The 18,946-nt window shown below is 37.1% G+C and overlaps 1 protein-coding gene across 2 annotated transcripts in view; it reads right to left on the bottom strand.

Annotated features, from left to right (window-relative positions):
* Positions 1-13,991, bottom strand: part of BANK1 (B cell scaffold protein with ankyrin repeats 1) — a 321,586-nt gene extending 307,595 nt beyond the window's left edge. The window contains exon 1 of one of the 2 annotated variants that reach the window (XM_086406760.1): positions 13,621-13,991. In XM_086406760.1, coding sequence (XP_086262886.1) covers positions 13,621-13,690 — 70 coding nt within the window. In that variant the 5' untranslated portion in view covers positions 13,691-13,991. The remainder of the gene's footprint in view (positions 1-13,620) is intronic. The other variant, XM_086406761.1, reaches the window with a different exon arrangement.
* Positions 13,992-18,946: the final 4,955 nt, after the last annotated feature.

Below are 18,946 nucleotides of genomic sequence, written 5' to 3'. Positions count from 1 at the left end.
ATTAGCCCATATATTTGCCTCAAATGTGCTTCATTGACAAACATTTCTAACATGAAAGACATTTGTTTATGGCCATGTCAAGTTGTTCTTAATTTTAGAATCTTCTAATGAATGAAATCCCAATAATTAAACAATGTGAGGCCATTTACATAGCATATATGATTATTGAGACAGTGGCAGATTTATACATTTAACATGTGAAAATATCTTTTAAGTTATTTGCTCAGTTAAGATACACACATGCTATCTGAATATCAACATCATAAACACAACACTCCAAAATACTCTTATCTTAGAATTCCCTAGGTTCTTTCCCAGTTCCATTTCATCCCCACATTTCCTCCTGTTTTCTCTGGCACATCCCATAATAAAAGTCCCACCAGGAAAGTCAGAAATAATCATAAGAGAATTAAAAAAATCAGCAAGTTGTCTGTGCCCTACTTAGCCTGCCAACACCATTTCCCTATCTATAGCCCCCTCCACTTTTATTTCTATGATAAGCCTCCTTCCCTTCCGCTCATTTCAAGTGTGGTCAACAGCAAAGTGAGAACTTTATTTACCCAATGGGATGAACAGAACTGAAGAAAAAAACTAAAAAGAGTGCCATCAGTCTCTGGTTGAAAGAACTCAGGAATCTCAAGAACTCTTTGCCATTTAACAGGGATGATAATTTTTGTGCAAAAGAACTTACTTCTCTTCCAGTGTTGTGATAACAAAGCATACCATGGTTAAAAACATTTATGAGACAATGGCTTCAAGGAAATTGAACAGACACTGTTAGTTGCAGAATTTCTCAGGCTATTTTAATGACCTAATATATATATATATATAATATATATATCATATTTATACCTATACATATATATTATATATATGTGTGTATATATAATATATGTATAATATGATATCATATTTATACCTATACATATATATTATATATGATATATATATCAAAACTTATTTCACCACAGAACATCTTTTTTTCCCAAGGAATATATATGGTACAGTAACAGGGGAAACACAGCATTAAAGGAACGAAGCTCGGAAGTATGAACTCTTTAGATTTTTGAGGCATTGACCATCAGGTAAGAGAGGTATGAGTCGCCCTTCATAATGTCCCATGTGGCTGCTGGCCTACCTGCCTTGCAGCAACCATGACAGTCATCAATCACAGAGTACCTGCCTGCTTCAAGTACTACTACACGCTCTTTCCTCATTTCATTGTGAGGTACAGAGAGGTCTTGTAACAGAGTAACTTAAGGTCCTATGACTAACTACTAGGTGATTCTGCTGGGCTTTGAATTCATATTGAGGAGTTCAGAGTCTAGATTTTTATATGCACCAGACCAGAGAATTATTCTAAGAGGTCATACAATAAAATACTACATGTGAACATACTTTCTAATGATTCCTCTATGTTTTCACAAGGAGAGCAGAAATGAAATGGGTTTTAACTGCTAGCTTCTCAGAAGGCTGGCCCTCATAAAAGTAATAGAAAAGCTGTCCCTTTCTTTCCATAATTACAGGAACTGTGGGTTACTCAGAACTAGAAATTTGCTTTGGGGATCCTTTCTGTTATTCTGCTCACCCTTAGATGTCTAGGTGAAACACTGTATAGATTTATACCCTATAAGGAATACACTGCTCAGACATAATTTAAACAATTTCAAATATATCGCTAAAACATTACCTGCACAACTATATCAACTATTATTTAATTACATGATGATATAAGAAATGCCTTCATTGCAAAAGTTCAGAGGCTGAGTCAACTACACTATGGTCCAGTTTTTCTGTATGTTCCTCTGTCTTCATAGGGCTGGGAGGGCAGGAAGTATAATATATGGTATAGCTATGAACAAAGTCTCCTTCAAGAATAAAGAAATGAAAGTTTACTACATTTTTATTTTTAAAAATATGATGCTTAAACAGAATTAAATTCTCAAAATGAGAAAAATGTTCTTAACCCATTAACTATTTTCCCTGAAGACTACATAGTATTCATATATAGAACCATAGCATTTATTTTCATAACAGATCACAGGTTTCTTCAAGTTCAGTTTGGAGTGAAAACCCAGAGAAACATGTGTTTGAGATATTATACTGTTTAATGTAGTGTTGAGAAAAATTAAACAGGAGAACTGAAAGAACATTTATATGAGGCTCTCAATCCTGAGATTCATATGTATGCGACACCAGAAGTGTGAGAATGAGCCATGTAAACACATTCCTTCTAATAAAAGTGTAAGTTGAATGTAGCTTATGCTGAATATAATATCGGCCATTTGCTAAGCACCTGTTATGAATGCTCTAGGTACTCTACACACAGAATTATATTTATCATCATGAGGCTATAAAATAGGTGTGTTACCCACTCCAGATATAAAAGAATTGGATCCCAGATACGTAATCAGCTCAAAGTCACACAAGTGACAGATCCTATATCTGAGTTGACACAGATTGAGCGCCAAAGAATTGATGCTTTTGAACTGTGTGTTGGAGAAGACTCTTGAGAGTCCCTTGGACTGCAAGGAGATCCAACCAGTCCATTCTAAAGGAGATCAGTCCTGGGTGTTCTTTGGAAGGAATGATGCTAAAGCTGAAACTCCAGTACTTTGGCCACCTCATGCGAAGAGTTGACTCATTGGAAAAGACTCTGATGCTGGGAGGGATTGGGGGCAGGAGGAGAAGGGGATAACAGAGGATGAGATGGCTGGATGGCATCACCAACTCGATGGACATGAGTTTGAGTGAACTCCGGGAGTTGGTGACGGACAGGGAGGCCTGGCGTGCTGCGATTCATGGGGTCGCAAAGAGTCGGACACAACTGAGAGACTGAACTGAACTGACTGAACTGACAGATAATCAACCCACAAAGGTGAACACAACTTGCAGCCTAAGTTATCTTGTCAAATAACATGATAAATTTTAACAATGTAAAACTGGAAAAATGTATGGGAAACAGGTAAGAGATTAGGAGATTAGTTTGGTCTATAATACAAACAAAGTTTTTGATAAATTTTAAACTGAAACTCTATACGTATGTCCAAAGATCTATCAAGTTCTTTTTAAAAAGGAATTATGTGTCTTTTTTTTTCATTTTAACATCTTATTCAGTTTAATACTAATAAAATATTAGATATTTTCCATCTCATAATTTCAGTGCAAAAGTCACATTTTTCCAATTAATGATTCAACTGAATTAATGAACTACTTTTGTGATAAAATATTATCTGGAAAGACATCTCAAATATAGAAAGTAATATCTTGTTACATTTTTTCACAGAAGCACATCAGGAAAGTTCAATCTTCATGTAACTGCAGTACGACTGAGTTGAAAGTTTCCAACTTTGTCAACTGAATTAAATAACCCAAGTTACTATATACTTATTCTGAAACCTTGGACCTTTTGGACACAGAATTTTCTATCCATATTAATCCAACAGAATAGTTAATAACATTTAATGTTGATTGGCGCTAATGGTAAAAAAATCTGTCTGCAATACAGGAGACACAAGGGACTCGAGTTCAATCCCTGAGTCAGGAAGATCCCCTAGAGGAGGGCATGGCAACTCATTCCAGTATTCTTGCCTGGAGAATCCCATGTACAGAGAAGCCTGGCAGGTTACAGTCCATGGGGTCACCAAGAGTCTGACATGACTGAGCAACTATACTTACACTTAATTCCCTAACTTAAAGTTCTTTCTGATTAAAACTGCTAGATGGCTTTCTATTAAATGCTTCTAAAGTATGTGTTACACAACATCCCAATTATTTCATGGGAAGGAGAAGTGGACAAAATCATCTTTAAATGCAAGTGGAAAAAGAGAATAATAAATATCTGCTGCTGCTGCTGCTAAGTCGCTTCAGTCATGTCTGACTCTGTGTGATCCCACAGACGGCCTCCTACCAGGCTCCTCTGTCCCTGGGATTCTCCAGGCAAGAACACTGGAGTGGGTTGCCATTTCCTTCTCCAATAATAAATATCTATTAATAGCCAAAAGAAAATTATGGAAAAGGCGATTTCTTGGGAGAACTTTCCTTAGCAGAAATTGGCTTGGGAATAAACAAAAACATGAGTGGAACAGAGAATTCAGAATGCAAATTCCCAGATACATGAAACTTTGCTGTATGCCAATGGTGGTATTTCGATTCACTTACAAGAGTGGGGTTCATTTAATAAATGCTTTTCTCAATTAGCTGCCCATATTAAAAAAGAAAAACTTAAGTTGGATTTTAGCCTCATGCTATACACAAAAATAAATCCCAAGCATACTACATGCAACTATAAAAATTAAAATCTTAGAAAAAAATACAGAAAATTACAATGGTCACTGAGAGATTTTTAAGACTCCCCTAGCCAAGACAGGGAACAGAACTGTGAAAGAAAATATAAGTGTATTTGAAAAAATGAGCATTAAAATATATTCAGTGGCAACAAACACCATAATCAAAATCATTTAGAAAGATTACAATAGACTAAGAAAAATATCTGTGATGATAAGATAAAGTTTAAATCTTCAATATGTAATGTGACCTCACAAATTATTAAGGTAAAAGATATAATAGAAATATGAGTAAATTATATGAAAAATGGTAAGTAAATTTTAGCATTTATACTATTTTAGTATTACACTATGATTTAAACATTCAAATAATACTATAATGTCATTATTAAAATACCTCTGTGGGCAATCATGAATGGGGAGAGGGTCTCTTTAAACTATTGGAGGAAGTGTAAATTATGTTAGCATTGTTCATGTCAGATATTGGTAATATTTCTATAACAATATTTCATAAGAAAGAAACCAAACCTTCAACAGATTTCATTGGGATTTTTTGAAAACTTAGAGCAGTGCTATCCAACAAAAAATACAATATAAATCACAAGTGCAAATCCCATATGTCATTTTAATTTTTTAACAGCTATATAACAACAAATAAAAAGAAACAAGTGAAATTATAGCAGTATATTTTATTCAATCCAGTAAAACATGTAAATCAATATTAAAGTTACTGAAAGATTTTACATTCTATTTTAAATCTTTGAAAACTAGTGAGTGTTTTTACATTCACAGCACATCTCAATTTGAACCAGCTGTATTTCAAGTGCCCAAGAGCCACATGTCTAGTTGATACAGTGTCAGGCAGCACAGTATAGTGTTTTTTGCCCATCAACAGACAGAAAGTATGTAAGAGTTCACTGATCTGACATCATAGAACAAATCTGCATTCAGAGAATACAATTTTTTCAACTCACTGTCATTTATTATCAAAATCTTCTATGACACAAGTAGTATGTAACAGGAACTGCCCAAATGTATAACTATTCCAACTTGCTCGAATGTGTTTTCACTTGGCAACATTCAGTTACTTGATTCAAACAGGAAGAATACAGTTGGATAGACTTATTCAGGGCTGGAGTTTAATCAAGCAGCTCTGATGGAAAAAAAGGGGGTACAAGTTGAAGCATATGCAAAGATATGACTGTAATAGTGATGCACTGATTCAGATTTGGATAAAAAGGAAGGGATGATCAATAAAAGCAAAACTATGGAATAATCCAGCATGGAAATAAAGGTTCAATACAAAGAAATATTCATTATTTTCCATTAACATTCATGCCTAGAGAGAGAAGGAGATGGGGAGGGGGAAAGGGAATGAAGGAGGAGAAAGAAGGGGAGGAGAGGAAGAAGAGAGGCACTCCAGAATCATGGAAGAAGAGAAGGAAAGAAGGAAGGGAAAGGATGAAACAGAATATTTAAACACATAAGAAAATATCTACATTAAAATGTGTTCATAATGAAATTTATGGAACTTGTCTCTGAACCTTTTCATAGGAAAAAATTTCCTTTGGTGTAGTGCTATCAGCTTTTGAGTACAAATAAACCATTACACTAGCACAGATCTTAAAACAAAAAACAAATACACAAAACCCTTTCTTTAACCCACATCTCCTGCAGTGGCTACTTTCTTTCTGCATACTGGAGCCAAGCTTTCAAAAGTTGTCTACATGGCATCCACATCCTCATCTACCTTCACCCTTCAACTCTCATCCCCTCTCCTAAAGCTACTTAACCTCTCTCCCTACAGTCATCAGTAAGTTTCATGTCAAATCCATCAGCTAAATTTCAGTCTTCAATTTACCTGAACTATTCAAAGAATTTCAATCCGTTCACCACTCCTGCCTCCCCAAAACATCTCATTCTTGAATTCTTGCCATTATACTATTTTCCTCCTTTTCTTTTTAGCCTCTCCTCAATCATATAGGGTAACTCCTCTGTCTCTATCAATATATAAATTTTACTTTATGTGGTTCTTTATCCTGGGTCATCTTTTCTTTCTACTCTAGACACTTCTTTTCTGCTATCTTATTTACTGATGAAATTTTAAAGACTGTGCATACCTGTGCTCTCAGTCGTGTCCAACTCTTTGTGACCCCATGGACTGTATAGCCCACTAGGCTCCTCTGTCCATGGGATTTCCCAGGCAAGAATACTGGAGTGGGTTGCCATTTCCTTCTCCAGGGCATCTTCCCAACCCAGGGATCAATATATATCTCCTGCATTGGCAGGGAGACTCTTTACTAGCTGAGCCAAGTACTTTTCCCAATTTTATATCTCTAGCCTGAACTCCCTTTCTGAGCTCCATATCATAACATCAAATGCTTATCTGACATCGCTACCTGAGTATTTCTCATCTAGCCCAAATGTAACATATGCAAAATTGAAATTGAATGTGTTCATGCCCTTGCCATTTCTTCCTGCTCCTTCAGTCTTTTCCATTAGAGTAAATGACAACTTATGACCTTCCCAGTTTTCCATGCCACAAACCTACCATTGACTCTCCACATCTCTTTCCCCCTCAGACTCTGTATCTACTACAACAGCACAAAAAGCATATAAGTAATAGTTCTCAATAAACACGTCCACTTCTCCCTTTATTTTACTTTTGAATAAATTCCTAATTGTTCAAAAACTTCCATTGTTGACTTCTTCCAATTAACTGTACCAAAAGCACCTCACAAGATCTTTTATTTTTTTCAGATCATAAGCTCTTTTTATTTTCACCTTCATTGATTCAGAAGGTGATTTAGAAGAAGAATAACCTTTCACATGATCTTCTAAAAACAAAAATCTAGTCATGTTATGCTTCTGTTTTAAAATGCTTCAGTATCTACTCATACTTAGGGGACTTTTCATACAGGCTTATGTAATTGAGTTTCAGTTTACTTTTCCAGCTTCTTCTTCTGCATCTCTCCCCTTGCTCATTAGAAGACTGACTGTAACCTTGTTAAAATCTGAAAAATTGTCTGTCACTCAGAGTCTCCTTCCTTCACCTACATCATTACACTTAATTGATCACACCTGAACTTCATTAATTTGTGTCTATCTCTCCAATTTGGTAAGAGCACACTGAATTCTAACCTTGTTTTCCAAGGCGATCATTAACACTATTAATAACGTATCATCTGTCACCTAATGAGGATACTAAACTTCCTACTCGATTACTACAAAAGATCTCAATCAAGGACCGATCTCTGAAGTAAAATGCTGATTACACTGCTTCAGGTTGATATTAGCCCACTGATAGTGTGGATAAAGGCTTCACAATGGCCTGTCAGTGATGCTATTTTTTATCATCTGCCAGGAGGATTGAGATAATAGCTTGTAAATTATGCTGGAGGAATTTTATAATTCCTCTTTCTTTTTTACTAAGATAAGTGTCATAAGGATCCTCTTTGTGTGCCTCAATTTAAACACATTTTAAAAGTTTGTCAGAAACAGCATGCTACAAACTTTTCATATAAGTAAAAGCATTGTATTAACAAAGCATAAAAATTCTATTGCTAAATTTTATAATTAATATAATTTTATAACTACACAGTTCAAAACTCTAGACTTCATAGTGCTTAACTCATAATACTAACCTTTGAATGAATTATTTCCTCACCAACTATAGAGACTTCAAGTTTTCAAACATGCACCATAAAGCTAGAACACTCCAAATATTTTTATCTAGAGGACTCACCAGACTCACCTCACAAGGCACTCTATTTTTAGCACATAAAAGGAATAGATCTAATTCTGATGATTTTTAACTTTCAATAGAAGATTCTTAAAGATTGCTTTAACAATAACAGCAATTTTCTAAAAGAGGAAAAGCTTACAGGAACAGGAATGGCAGTGTTTGAGAAATAAAGGTATTCTAACCCAAACTCTTTTTTTCCTCCAAAAAAAAAAGAAACTCATTCAAACTAGTTCATATAAAGAAAAAGTCATTGCAGGATGTCACAGGCATTTCATGAACAGACAATATCAGAACAACAAGAGCAGCGGGGTCCTACACGACCTGCAAATGGAAAGTCAGAAACCAAGACTCTTCCCTCTGTCTTTCTCCTTAATTCTCTCTTCTAGTCTTTTGTCTAATTATCCATCTTCCACACGAGTCAACTAGTTGTCATTCTCTATTGTATGTCACCGAACATTGACCTTTGACTGCTAACAGTCTCATTATCTATTGTTTGGAAGGAAAGAAGGGCTTTGTTGAATCCAACAAATCTTTAAATGCCAGACAACACACATCACTGGCCATTAAGCAGTCAAAGGACTGGCTCCAACAGGGACCCAATAGTTCACGAATTACATTAAAACTGTAGTTGTCTCCTGAGATTTCTTAATTACACTGGTCTTCTAAATCTAAATAAAATGTGATTGGCCAATGTAGAAAATGTGTACATCTTAAGGATTCTTCATACAGTCACAAGAAATACTCTACAATTTGTCATTCCAGTGCCATGATTTTATAGAATCCTACCACTTTGATGTGATAAGTTTCTACATGTTGATGTTTCTCCACCCTGCACCCCATCCCCTAAAAAAAGACTTTAACAGTTTAGAAAACTGTTAGGAAATGAAAGGCCACAATGAATTATTAAATGTTTTCGTATGATTATATGAAACAACATAACTTCTTGTCCAAATTAGGTGCTAGTCTTCTGACATGCTCACCTATCAAAGTAATGTGATATCTCAATCACATAAATTCAAAGTAGAAACATAATAAATGGTAGCTACTAAAAGGCAAAAATTTCAAGTAGTCTGAAACTATATTGTTTTTCTGAAAGTTAGACATGATCCTACAGATAAATATGAACAAAAAGGGAATGAGACCATTGATCTTGACTGAAGGATGAGGTTGACACCTCAACCTAGACCATGACCAAACAAAATTAGGCAAATGAAATTCCATGTTAAGAATGTCTCGTGCTTTTCAGTATGTCTTCCTTATTAAATGGAACACATAAAAATGAAGCAATGAGAATTACTAATACGAAGCTTAAAAGAAAAGGAAATATGACACATAATTCATATGATAAAGCAAAACTTGAACTGGATACAAAGAAAATCTTATAAAAAACCACAAGGCAATAATGAATTACTTCTCATGATTACAAAGAGAAGTAATCTTTCTGGATTATCTCAATCAGAAGCATTTGGAAGCAGCAAAGAAATCTATGCCTAATGGTAAAGGTCTAAAAGGTTCATTATATTTCTGAGTGAAAAATAAATACAAGAGTGAAAAATAAATAAATCCATACAATATCTGTTATCTTCATCACCTGAACTATTTCAGTATCTGCAGTAAAACATAGATACCATTCTTTATATTTAAAATAGGAAAGAATTACAAGACCATATAACAACTCATTTTTAAATAATAACTTCTAGAATATTTGTCCTTCCTATTCTTATTTCATATACATCTCCAAAATTATTGTAAGATATTCTATAATATATATACATAGAAAGTAATAAAATAGCAACTGTACCTTAGATGATCAGGTAGTGAGTGAAAGTTGCTTGGTGACCCCATGGACTGTAGCCCACCAGTCTCCTCTGTCCATGGAATTCTCCAGGCAAGAATACTGGAGTGGATTGCCATTCCCTTCTCCAGGGGATCTTCCCAACCCAAGGATCACAGCCAGGCCTCTTGTATTGGCAGGCAGCTTCTTTACCATCTGAGCCACCAGGAGAGCCCTGATGATCAGGTAGCAGCCATTTAATTTCTTAAAACATGTGATTTATATTTGGCAGGAACGATATTCTTTACATTAGTTTGTTTTTAGCCCAGCAGTAAATATTTTGGTAAAACAGATCTTCTATCTTCTTATAATTTGATGAAATGTCCCACAATTTTACATTTGATGCTTACTTTTTAAACATACATTTTTTTTTCCTTAATTGGGTCATAATTGATTCTCTGTGATATGGAGAAATAATTCCATAATGATATAGCTCTCATTTTGTCCTATTAAATTCCCATTTTATTCTTTCTTGTAACTGCCCTAGTCTAATCAATCTTTCTTTTTTTTCTCATTGTGGATTCTTTTTTCCCTCCTCCTGGAACTATTAACTACACTATTTCCCCAAGATTATGACAATATCTTTCTATAGGAAGCCACACTCCCCAGTTTTATTTTTTTTGATGTGGGAGTTTGATGACTTCATCCTTTTAAGTTTTTCCCCAAGTCAACACGAGGCAGTTTCTCCAGAAGAATTCTACTTGTTACATGTAAATATGACACTATCAATCAATGACCAAAGGAGTAAAACAATAGCCAACATGTATTAGGCAATTACTATTTGCTATGGCACCTTGAAAAGCACTTCACATGCATTTTCCCCTTTAATACTCAAAAACATTCTTTCAAATAAATGCTATTGTTCAATCCACATTTACTTTGTAACTGGGCAAATTGATATAATGATAGATTTATTTATTTATTCAAGATCACAAAGCAGATAAGCAATGAAGCTAGACTGGATTTAAAGCAGTCTGAGCTGCTGCTGCTGCTAAGTCACTTCAGTCATGTCGGACTCTGTGCGACCCCATAGATGGCAGCCCACCAAGCTCCCCCATCCCTGGGATTTTCCAGGCAAGAACACTGGAGTGGGTTGCCATTTTCTTTTCCAATGCATGAAAGTGAAAAGGGAAAGTGAAGTCACTTAGTCATGCCAACTCTTTGGGACCCCATGGACTGCAGCCTACCAGGCCCCTCCGGCCATGGGATTTTCCAGGCAAGAGTACTGGAGTGGGTTGCCATTGCCTCTCCAGTCTGAGCTGAGGCCATCATAAGTAGGGCATGATCATGATCGCCTATAGCACGTGTTCAGAAAGACATGGCAAAAAAAGGTTCCTATGCCCAATATGCTGCTGTATGCCTGAAATCCTAAGCAATTAAATATTATACAATTATTCCATAAAAGAAGGCCCTGAGAGAGCATCTCTCTTTAAAATCTCAGCATAAATAAGCCTATCAGACAGAACCCAGAGAGAACCTTTCCAGCTTGTCTGAAGAAAGTTTTATCAGTCAGCAGAGTTAAATAAAGGAATCTCCCATAGTAGAAATCTAGATCACTGACTATGCTGGAAGATTGTAGTTGGAGGGAAAGTTTCAAATCCTCAAGAACTTTAGACACAATACTTAGACAAACTATCTTCCTCACAAACTATGTACAAGCATCTAGCACATGGTGAGACAGGACAGATATGCTCTGCTTTTAACCTAACAATTCATCTCTGTCTTCATCAGAGGCCTCAAGTAATATTAATAAGAAATACAGAAACTATGGAGTAGGGAATATTCTATGCTTTAGTAAACAGTCTTTATTGAAGGTAGCAGTCAAAATTAGATTTAAACAATCATCAGTTTTGGAATAAAACAAAGAAGGAACTTCTCTTTTGGACATTAGTAGACAGTATCTAGTTACTTATAAACCAGAAAAAAGAGTCTAAATGGAATTTTTATCCACTGTGCATCATTTTCACACTGTCTTAGTTCTGGGTACCATATTTTTCCTGCTTCCACTAAAGGACAAGTTGAACACTCTGATGGAAGTTTATACAGTATTGTCATTACAAATACAAAATACACCAACTGCTGGAAATATATCTTCATAGGCATGAAACTGTTATTTACCACTTTAGATTGTGTTTGCCCATTTTACACTCATATTACTACACAACTCTTGGGGATGGGTAGGTAGAAGATTGTTGGTGAAATGATGAATGAGATCTTCAGATATTTATTGGTTATGGAACTGTGGGCAACTCACTCATTGAGTCTTACTTTTCTCATGTCTAAAGTGAGGCAGTTGGAGTAACTAACCCCTAATGTGTCACATTTAGCTCAAGTCTATGATGCTACAGAGACACCTGCCCAAAGCAGAGAGAGAGGTCACACAAAAAGGTGTTCGTTAAAAAAAAAAGAGAGAGAGAGAGATTAATCAGAACTAGTTCTTTTAAAAGACTATTCACATCAAGGAATGGCATGGGTTAATAACAAAAGAGAGCTCGTTAGAAGTGTCATTAGCTGAGCCAAATAAGGAGGTAAATGAATCAAGTGAAATAATATTGTATTGGAAGGACCAAAAGAGATGAGGGGAAATGCACAGGAGGAACAAGAATACTCAGAATGAGACAAAAGGTGGTTTACATCACTGCAGCATTATTCATACTACCAAACACTTCAAAGCATTACTTGAGCATTAAGTGAAATAATAGTTATGTTTTGTCTAAACTGCTCAATCTAGAAGTTTGAAACAAACTGTAGCTGATTCTATTTAACAAAATTGTTCAACCAAAATTACAAAAGAGCTAACCTGCTCAAGGTTCAAAAGATATGGCTGGTTTATTTACTGAAGCAAGCCAAGATGCAGTCCATCAGACCACAGCTTTCAGAATGTCAGTGTTCACTACACAGAAAGTTAACATATTAAGATATCAGTTCTTTTCTTGTCATTTCCACTGCCACAAGTACACTTCCCATTTTAACTAAAAAGCAGTATTTTGAAACTCGTATATGAAAAAACACATTTCCCATAGCTAAAACCATAATTTAATTTTTTTAAATGCTAGTAAGCTATGAGAAACTCCATTCAGCAAATCAATAGAATTTCATTCAGATTTTTTATCGCTTATGTCAGTGTGTACATCTTCAGTACTCTTAATATGCAAGTGAAGCCTTTTTCTTTTTAATTTTCAAAACTGAACACTTTTTATATTCATTATACAATTCACAAATGCATTTGACATATTTCAAAAAGAAGTGAAAACAAGTGCCTTCACTTCCATTTGACCCGTAAATGCATTTATTTTTCAGACGAATTGACTGCTCTTCCTTTTGCGTTAGGAAAAGCTGTTTCGAGGACTTTCTGCAGAAAGTAATCTCTCTGACTAGCAGGTCACAGGCCATTTACCGGGTTGGAATCCGGGAGCCCCGGCAGGTAAACGGGCAGTTCTGCTGTAACATGTTGACAGAATTTTTAGGCTGATGTGTAACTGTAACACATTCCAAGGTGATTTTGGATACTAGAGGAGGGTGTCCCAGGTGCTCTGGAAAGTGCCAGCTACTTAGAAGTTGCAGCACTGGCGGTGGCGCGCTGCCCAGATTTCAAGAGTGCTTCCACCTGCTCGGGTCCGGGTTCCCCGGCCAAGAAGCCCGCGGGAGGCGCCGGCAGAGCGGCAGCCTGATCCCCCACCGCGAGGAGCACGGTCTCCGCGGGACCCCGGGGCCGGCCGGTCTCCCTCCCGCCTCCCGACCGCGCGCGCACCCACCTGGGGGCGCTGGGCCGCCGGCAGGCTGCTCGCAGCTCCCGCGCGCCCAGCCTGGCGCTGCTGGCAGCATCGCGGCCGCTGAAGCCCAGGCGCCTGGACGCGTGCCCGCCGAGCCCTGACTCTCCTGATCTGAGGTTCTCCTCGACCTGGTCTCCGGGCCTCGCTGTCCTCAGCCCGCTTCCCACCGCGGCTGCTGCTGCCGAGGTCCCGGAAACGCAGCCCCTGGGCGCGGGCCGCAGGGCGAGGGCTCACCGCTCTGGGCTCCCTGCGGAAGTGAAACTGCTCAGGGGCTCGCGCTGGTCTCCTTTTTAGGCCACTTTGGTTTCTTCTAACACTCCTCGGCGGAGAAGGCAATGGCACCCCACTCCAGTACTCTTGCCTGGCAAATCCCATAGGAGGAGCCTGGTAGGCTGCAGTCCATGGGGTCGCTAGGAGTCGGACACAACTGAGCGACTTCACTTTCACTCTTCACTTTCATGCAATGGAGAAGGAACACTGGAGAACTCCAGTGTTCTTGCCTGGAGAATCCCAGGGACGGGGGAGCCTGGTGGGCTGCCATCTATAGGGTCGCACAGAGTCGGACACGACTGAAGCGACTTAGCAGGAGCAGCAACACTATTTGGGCCTGTTCCCTCCTCACCTTTTCACTCAGGACGTTTTTAGAGCGAGATTACCTGTTCCTGTCGACTTTCTTGTCCCATTCAAGGGCTTCTGCGATGCCCCTTCTTCCTGGAAGAAATAGGGTTATCAGAACCAGACACGTACTGGAAAAGAGAGATAGTTGTTCAGTAGCTCAGTCGTATCTGACTCTTTGCGATCCCATGGACTGCGTGCAGCAAGCCAGGACTCCCTATCCCTCTTTATCTCCTGGTGTCTACCTAAGTTCATCTCCTTTGAATCGCTGATGCCATCCAGCAGACCTACAGATATGGATGAGTCATTAAAGGTATAGGTAGTAATGTAGATAGAGATACATAGTTGGAATTTTTTGGTTTGTTTTGGGTTTGGGGGGCTTGTTTGTTTGCTTTGATATTGCATTTTGCCCAAACATTTTAGGTTAGATCCATAAATTATGTATTATATATTTCCTACTCCTGCTCAAAACTGGGCCTAGTTAAAAAACAAAATAGACATGGATCTAAATGGTTCTTTGTTTGTTTGCCCTAAAGACTGGAATACTCAAGAGTTTCCCCAGAGCCTTAAAATAAACATCCCTTCTTCTCTCAGGATTTCTAAATTAGTAATTTACATTCTGAAGTTAAAAATATTTTTGAAGATCAATTTGAAGAGTTGGTAATTGTTCATGCCTAAATGTCCCCCTCTCTCTTTTTATATAAGTAACCTAGAAAGGAGGCTTATACCAACTATTTATATTTGTAGAACAACTATTTGATATTGATCTCATAAAGTCTGTTTTAGGAATGGCATACAAATCAAGTATCAAAACTTTGTTTTTCACATAGCTGAACTTGTTTTACATTTTGTATCATGATGAAGTAAACTGGGAGAAATATGTCAGCAAATTTGAAAGCTATTATAGATATATTTATATATATACATTCAATATATATTCCAATTGTTCCCTTAGCCTCATTGTTAACTTTAAGTTGATTTCCTGTATTTGAAATAATGGAGCAGAAGATTTTATTTAATTTATGAAATAATATCATATTGACAAATTTATTGTCTTCTACAAGTGTCTGTTTACCAAGAGACCACAGTACAATAAGGTAAAAACAGAGAGTTTGGATTAAAGAGTATATAAACTCTTGGTCAATATTTTCAGAAATTCAGTTCTCAGGAAAGCATAAATGTTCTTAAACCAGTCCATTGGGGAGACAGTGTTCTCACTGATGCATCTTCACAAAAGATGCTTTGACCAAGATTCTGAGGGGAAAGTAATAAACACCTTCTAACTCCTGCTCGCCAGTTAAGTGTCCATCTCTTCAAAAGCATCCCAGTTTTCTCTGTGCAAATACACAATGCTCATTCCCTCCTTGCACACAAAGACTTGTTCACAAGGATAATCTTCAGATAGCAAATTGTATCTGTCCCATATCGAGTAGCCTTCTTGTATGGAGAGACCTGGACTGGAAGTCAGAAGGCTGTGGCTGCCAGCTTGACTTTCCTCCTCGCTATCTGGGCAGCTGGGGGAATTCTGTTATTTCTGAGCCTTGCATAATCCCAGCTAAATGAGGAAATTGAAATAATTATACTCAGGACTCTGCCAGCTCTACAGTTTTATGACACTGTCTCCTCTAATAACCATATTTATAATACATAGGATAATTAAGTATTTTCAGATACTTCCACAACTTTATCAGTATGATCCTGGTAAATGGAAAAATGAAAACAAAAATGTGTCTAAAATTCAGAGCTGTTTATATTAAGTTACTTTATTGAATAAGACTTTGTGTTAGAAAAGCTTAAAAATCTATAAAGTTCAAAAATTATTCTAGCTTTGTTTTTGTTTCAGGTACTGAATGAGAACACAACTCTTGTTCAAAGATTTTGATGTAACAGTTTAGCCTCTTATTTGTTCACTCTTGTTTAATTCATATTGCTATTAACAGCTACTCTGTTTTAAGTATTATGTGTGCCAAGCACCACGTGATTCCCAATGTTCATGTGATTTGGTTCTCAGACCAATGTGGCTTTAGCCACATTTTACAGTTGAAGGATCTGGATTTTAAAAGTTTTAAGTAGACAGAACTGAAATTCAATCCCAAATCTGACCCCATAGGCTTCCCTCTTAGTATAAGCCTTCTCTCCCTTTTAAGGTCGCATAGTTATTGCTAAAGATTGCATGGACGTCATAGGCAAGGTTATACAGATACATACATACATATATATATATATATATATATATAGCTTCCTCTTCTTTCCACAGAGCAAAAATCTCATAGAAATGAACATCTATCTCCTTTAAAACAGGTTTGAATTGAACTCATAATTCATTATAATATACTGGCACTATTCGGTTGAGAATATGTAGACATTGCTTTCCCAAAGAAAAGAAAATGTGTGGAGATCACACACAGAGAGATCGTGAACAAAGTCTTACATGTATTCTACCTTTGCCTATGCATATCAAAAGATATTTTAGAAATGTTTTCACTCATTTTGGTCTTCTCAGTGCCAGATAATCTTTAGTCACAGTTGACTTTATTTTCCCTCAACCTTCTCCCCTAAGGAAATGATACTGTCTAAAATGCTGGGTTAATCTCTTGGTTCACATTTGTTCTCAGACAAGAGGCACTTAGTAATCCTCACACTGAGATGCTTTTTCAGGCAGAATGCGACCAGCAGCGTGTAATCACAGGTTCCTGATTTTTCCCCTGTTACAGAATGACAAAAAATGCTATCCGCAGTTGGTTTCTAGTTTCTCAATATATCAAACTCTTGGATCCATTGACTTCTTCCCTTGTATTCTTTTTAACAGCATATTGACAGCTTCAGTCTGATTACCCCACTCAGTAGAGATTATGAGCCTCATGCTGACTCTATGTTCCAATAACTGGATGGCTGAGGCCCTGTTGCCCTGTTGAAGCTGCATGGCTGATTCCTTGTGCCTTTGCAGACTGGATGCTTTTGCTAATTCTGCTGGTTTCATTTCTACTTTTAGATTCTGGATCGCTTAAAAAAAAAAACAAACGTTCTTTCCTAAAGCAGCAAGATATCATAAAAGTTAAAGATTACATTGTTTCTTCATAGCTATTTATTATCAGAGAATTTTCCTCTTGAAGAAAATGTCCAGATCTTTAGGCATATATTATATTATATTATTCTCATGAAAGAAAATGAAAGTGAAAGTTGCTCAGTCCTAAGTCCATGGAATTCTCCAGGTCAGAATACTGAAGTGGGCAGCCTTTCCCTTCTTCAGGGGATCTTCCCAACCCAGGGATCGAACCCAAGTCCCCTGCATTCAGGCGGATTCTTTACCAGCTGAGCCACAAAGGAAGCCCATAATATTTTCATAGAGTGTCTTATTTTCTAGCTCAAAACTAGACCAAATACTACAAAGGTTTGAAGGTATTTCCTAGAAATGGTACTTTCCCTGCTATTGTTACTGAGAGACTTTCTTCATTTTCTTTTCCTTCCTCACATTTAACTGAATTCTTTCATACTAACCTAACTGTGTGATGGGCCCCCTAAAGATGTCCTAAAGATCTAAAGATGTTAGATATTTATTACCTAACATTACATGGAATGTGGGATTAAGTTAAAGATACTGAGGTGGGAAGAGTCGTGTGGATTATCCAAGTAAATCAGTGTAATAACAGGGTATTTATAAGATGGAGGCAGGAAAGTCAGAGAAGAGATGTGATGAGGAAGCAGAGATTGGAGTAATGTGCTTTGAATAAGGTTGGGGGCGGGTGGTGCCCACAAGCCAAAGAATGTAGGCCTCCTCTAGAAACAGGCAAAGACAAGGAAACACATTCCCCTCCAAAGCCTCCAGAAGAAACCAGCCCTACTGAAACCTGACATTTAGCCCAGTGGGACTAATTTTGAATTTCTGACCTGTAGAATAATAAATGTGTTTTGACCTACTAAGTTTATGGTAGTTTGTTAGAGTAGCAATAGAAAACTAATATCAACCTAAGGTGATAAATTGAGTGTTTGGAAATAATTCATTAATAGGGAAAAAATTATCTTCTTCTAAATAAACATATATTAAAGAATACTCAACTCCTTTTCACATTAATTTGCTAAGTCCCTATGGAGTAACATTTCACTGTTAATTGGTCATTGTGGTAGCTCTTTGATATTCCTTCCTGCAGGGCTATTTGCATTATGTACTTGCCTCTATTCTCTAGTGGCTGAGCAGATGTGCTAAATCTGCACTTTTCTATTCGGTTGAGAATCACTTATGGGACTCACCAAGTTTTCTGCTTATACAGTAGCTGACAATCCCCTCCTCCCCAGCCACCCCTGCCTATGTTAACAAGTGAAAGTAAGTTTGCTAGAATGGAGCTTGATTATTATATCTGAGTTCTAACAAACAATACTATAAAAATTTTAAGTGTCAAGAAATATAAAATTCTCTATTTCTCATTTTGGCTGTTTTGACTTTTTTTTTTAAACTCTGATAATTTGGTTCTGTGTTTAGCCAAAATTATTGATTAGATAAGGTTTTCAGTGCTACCCTGTACCCTACTTATAATGTTTTCCTTAGCACTTAACTCACCAGAGGTCTCTCAATAGCTAAACCTGTTAGCTTCAATCTACAGGATTGATAAAAGCAGACATTGCTCTTCACATTTTCATTATTCATTTATCTATTAGTTCATTCAAAGAGATTTTAGTAAGTGCTTGCTGCTGCTGC

Source organism: Bos grunniens, chromosome 6, assembly GCF_055505025.1.
Source record: "Bos grunniens cultivar Pamir isolate PY7600 chromosome 6, Bosgru_T2T1.0, whole genome shotgun sequence".
Lineage (NCBI taxonomy): Eukaryota > Metazoa > Chordata > Mammalia > Artiodactyla > Bovidae > Bos > Bos grunniens.
Note: the sequence above shows the minus strand (reverse complement) of the source record. Positions and strands in the feature narration are given on the sequence as shown.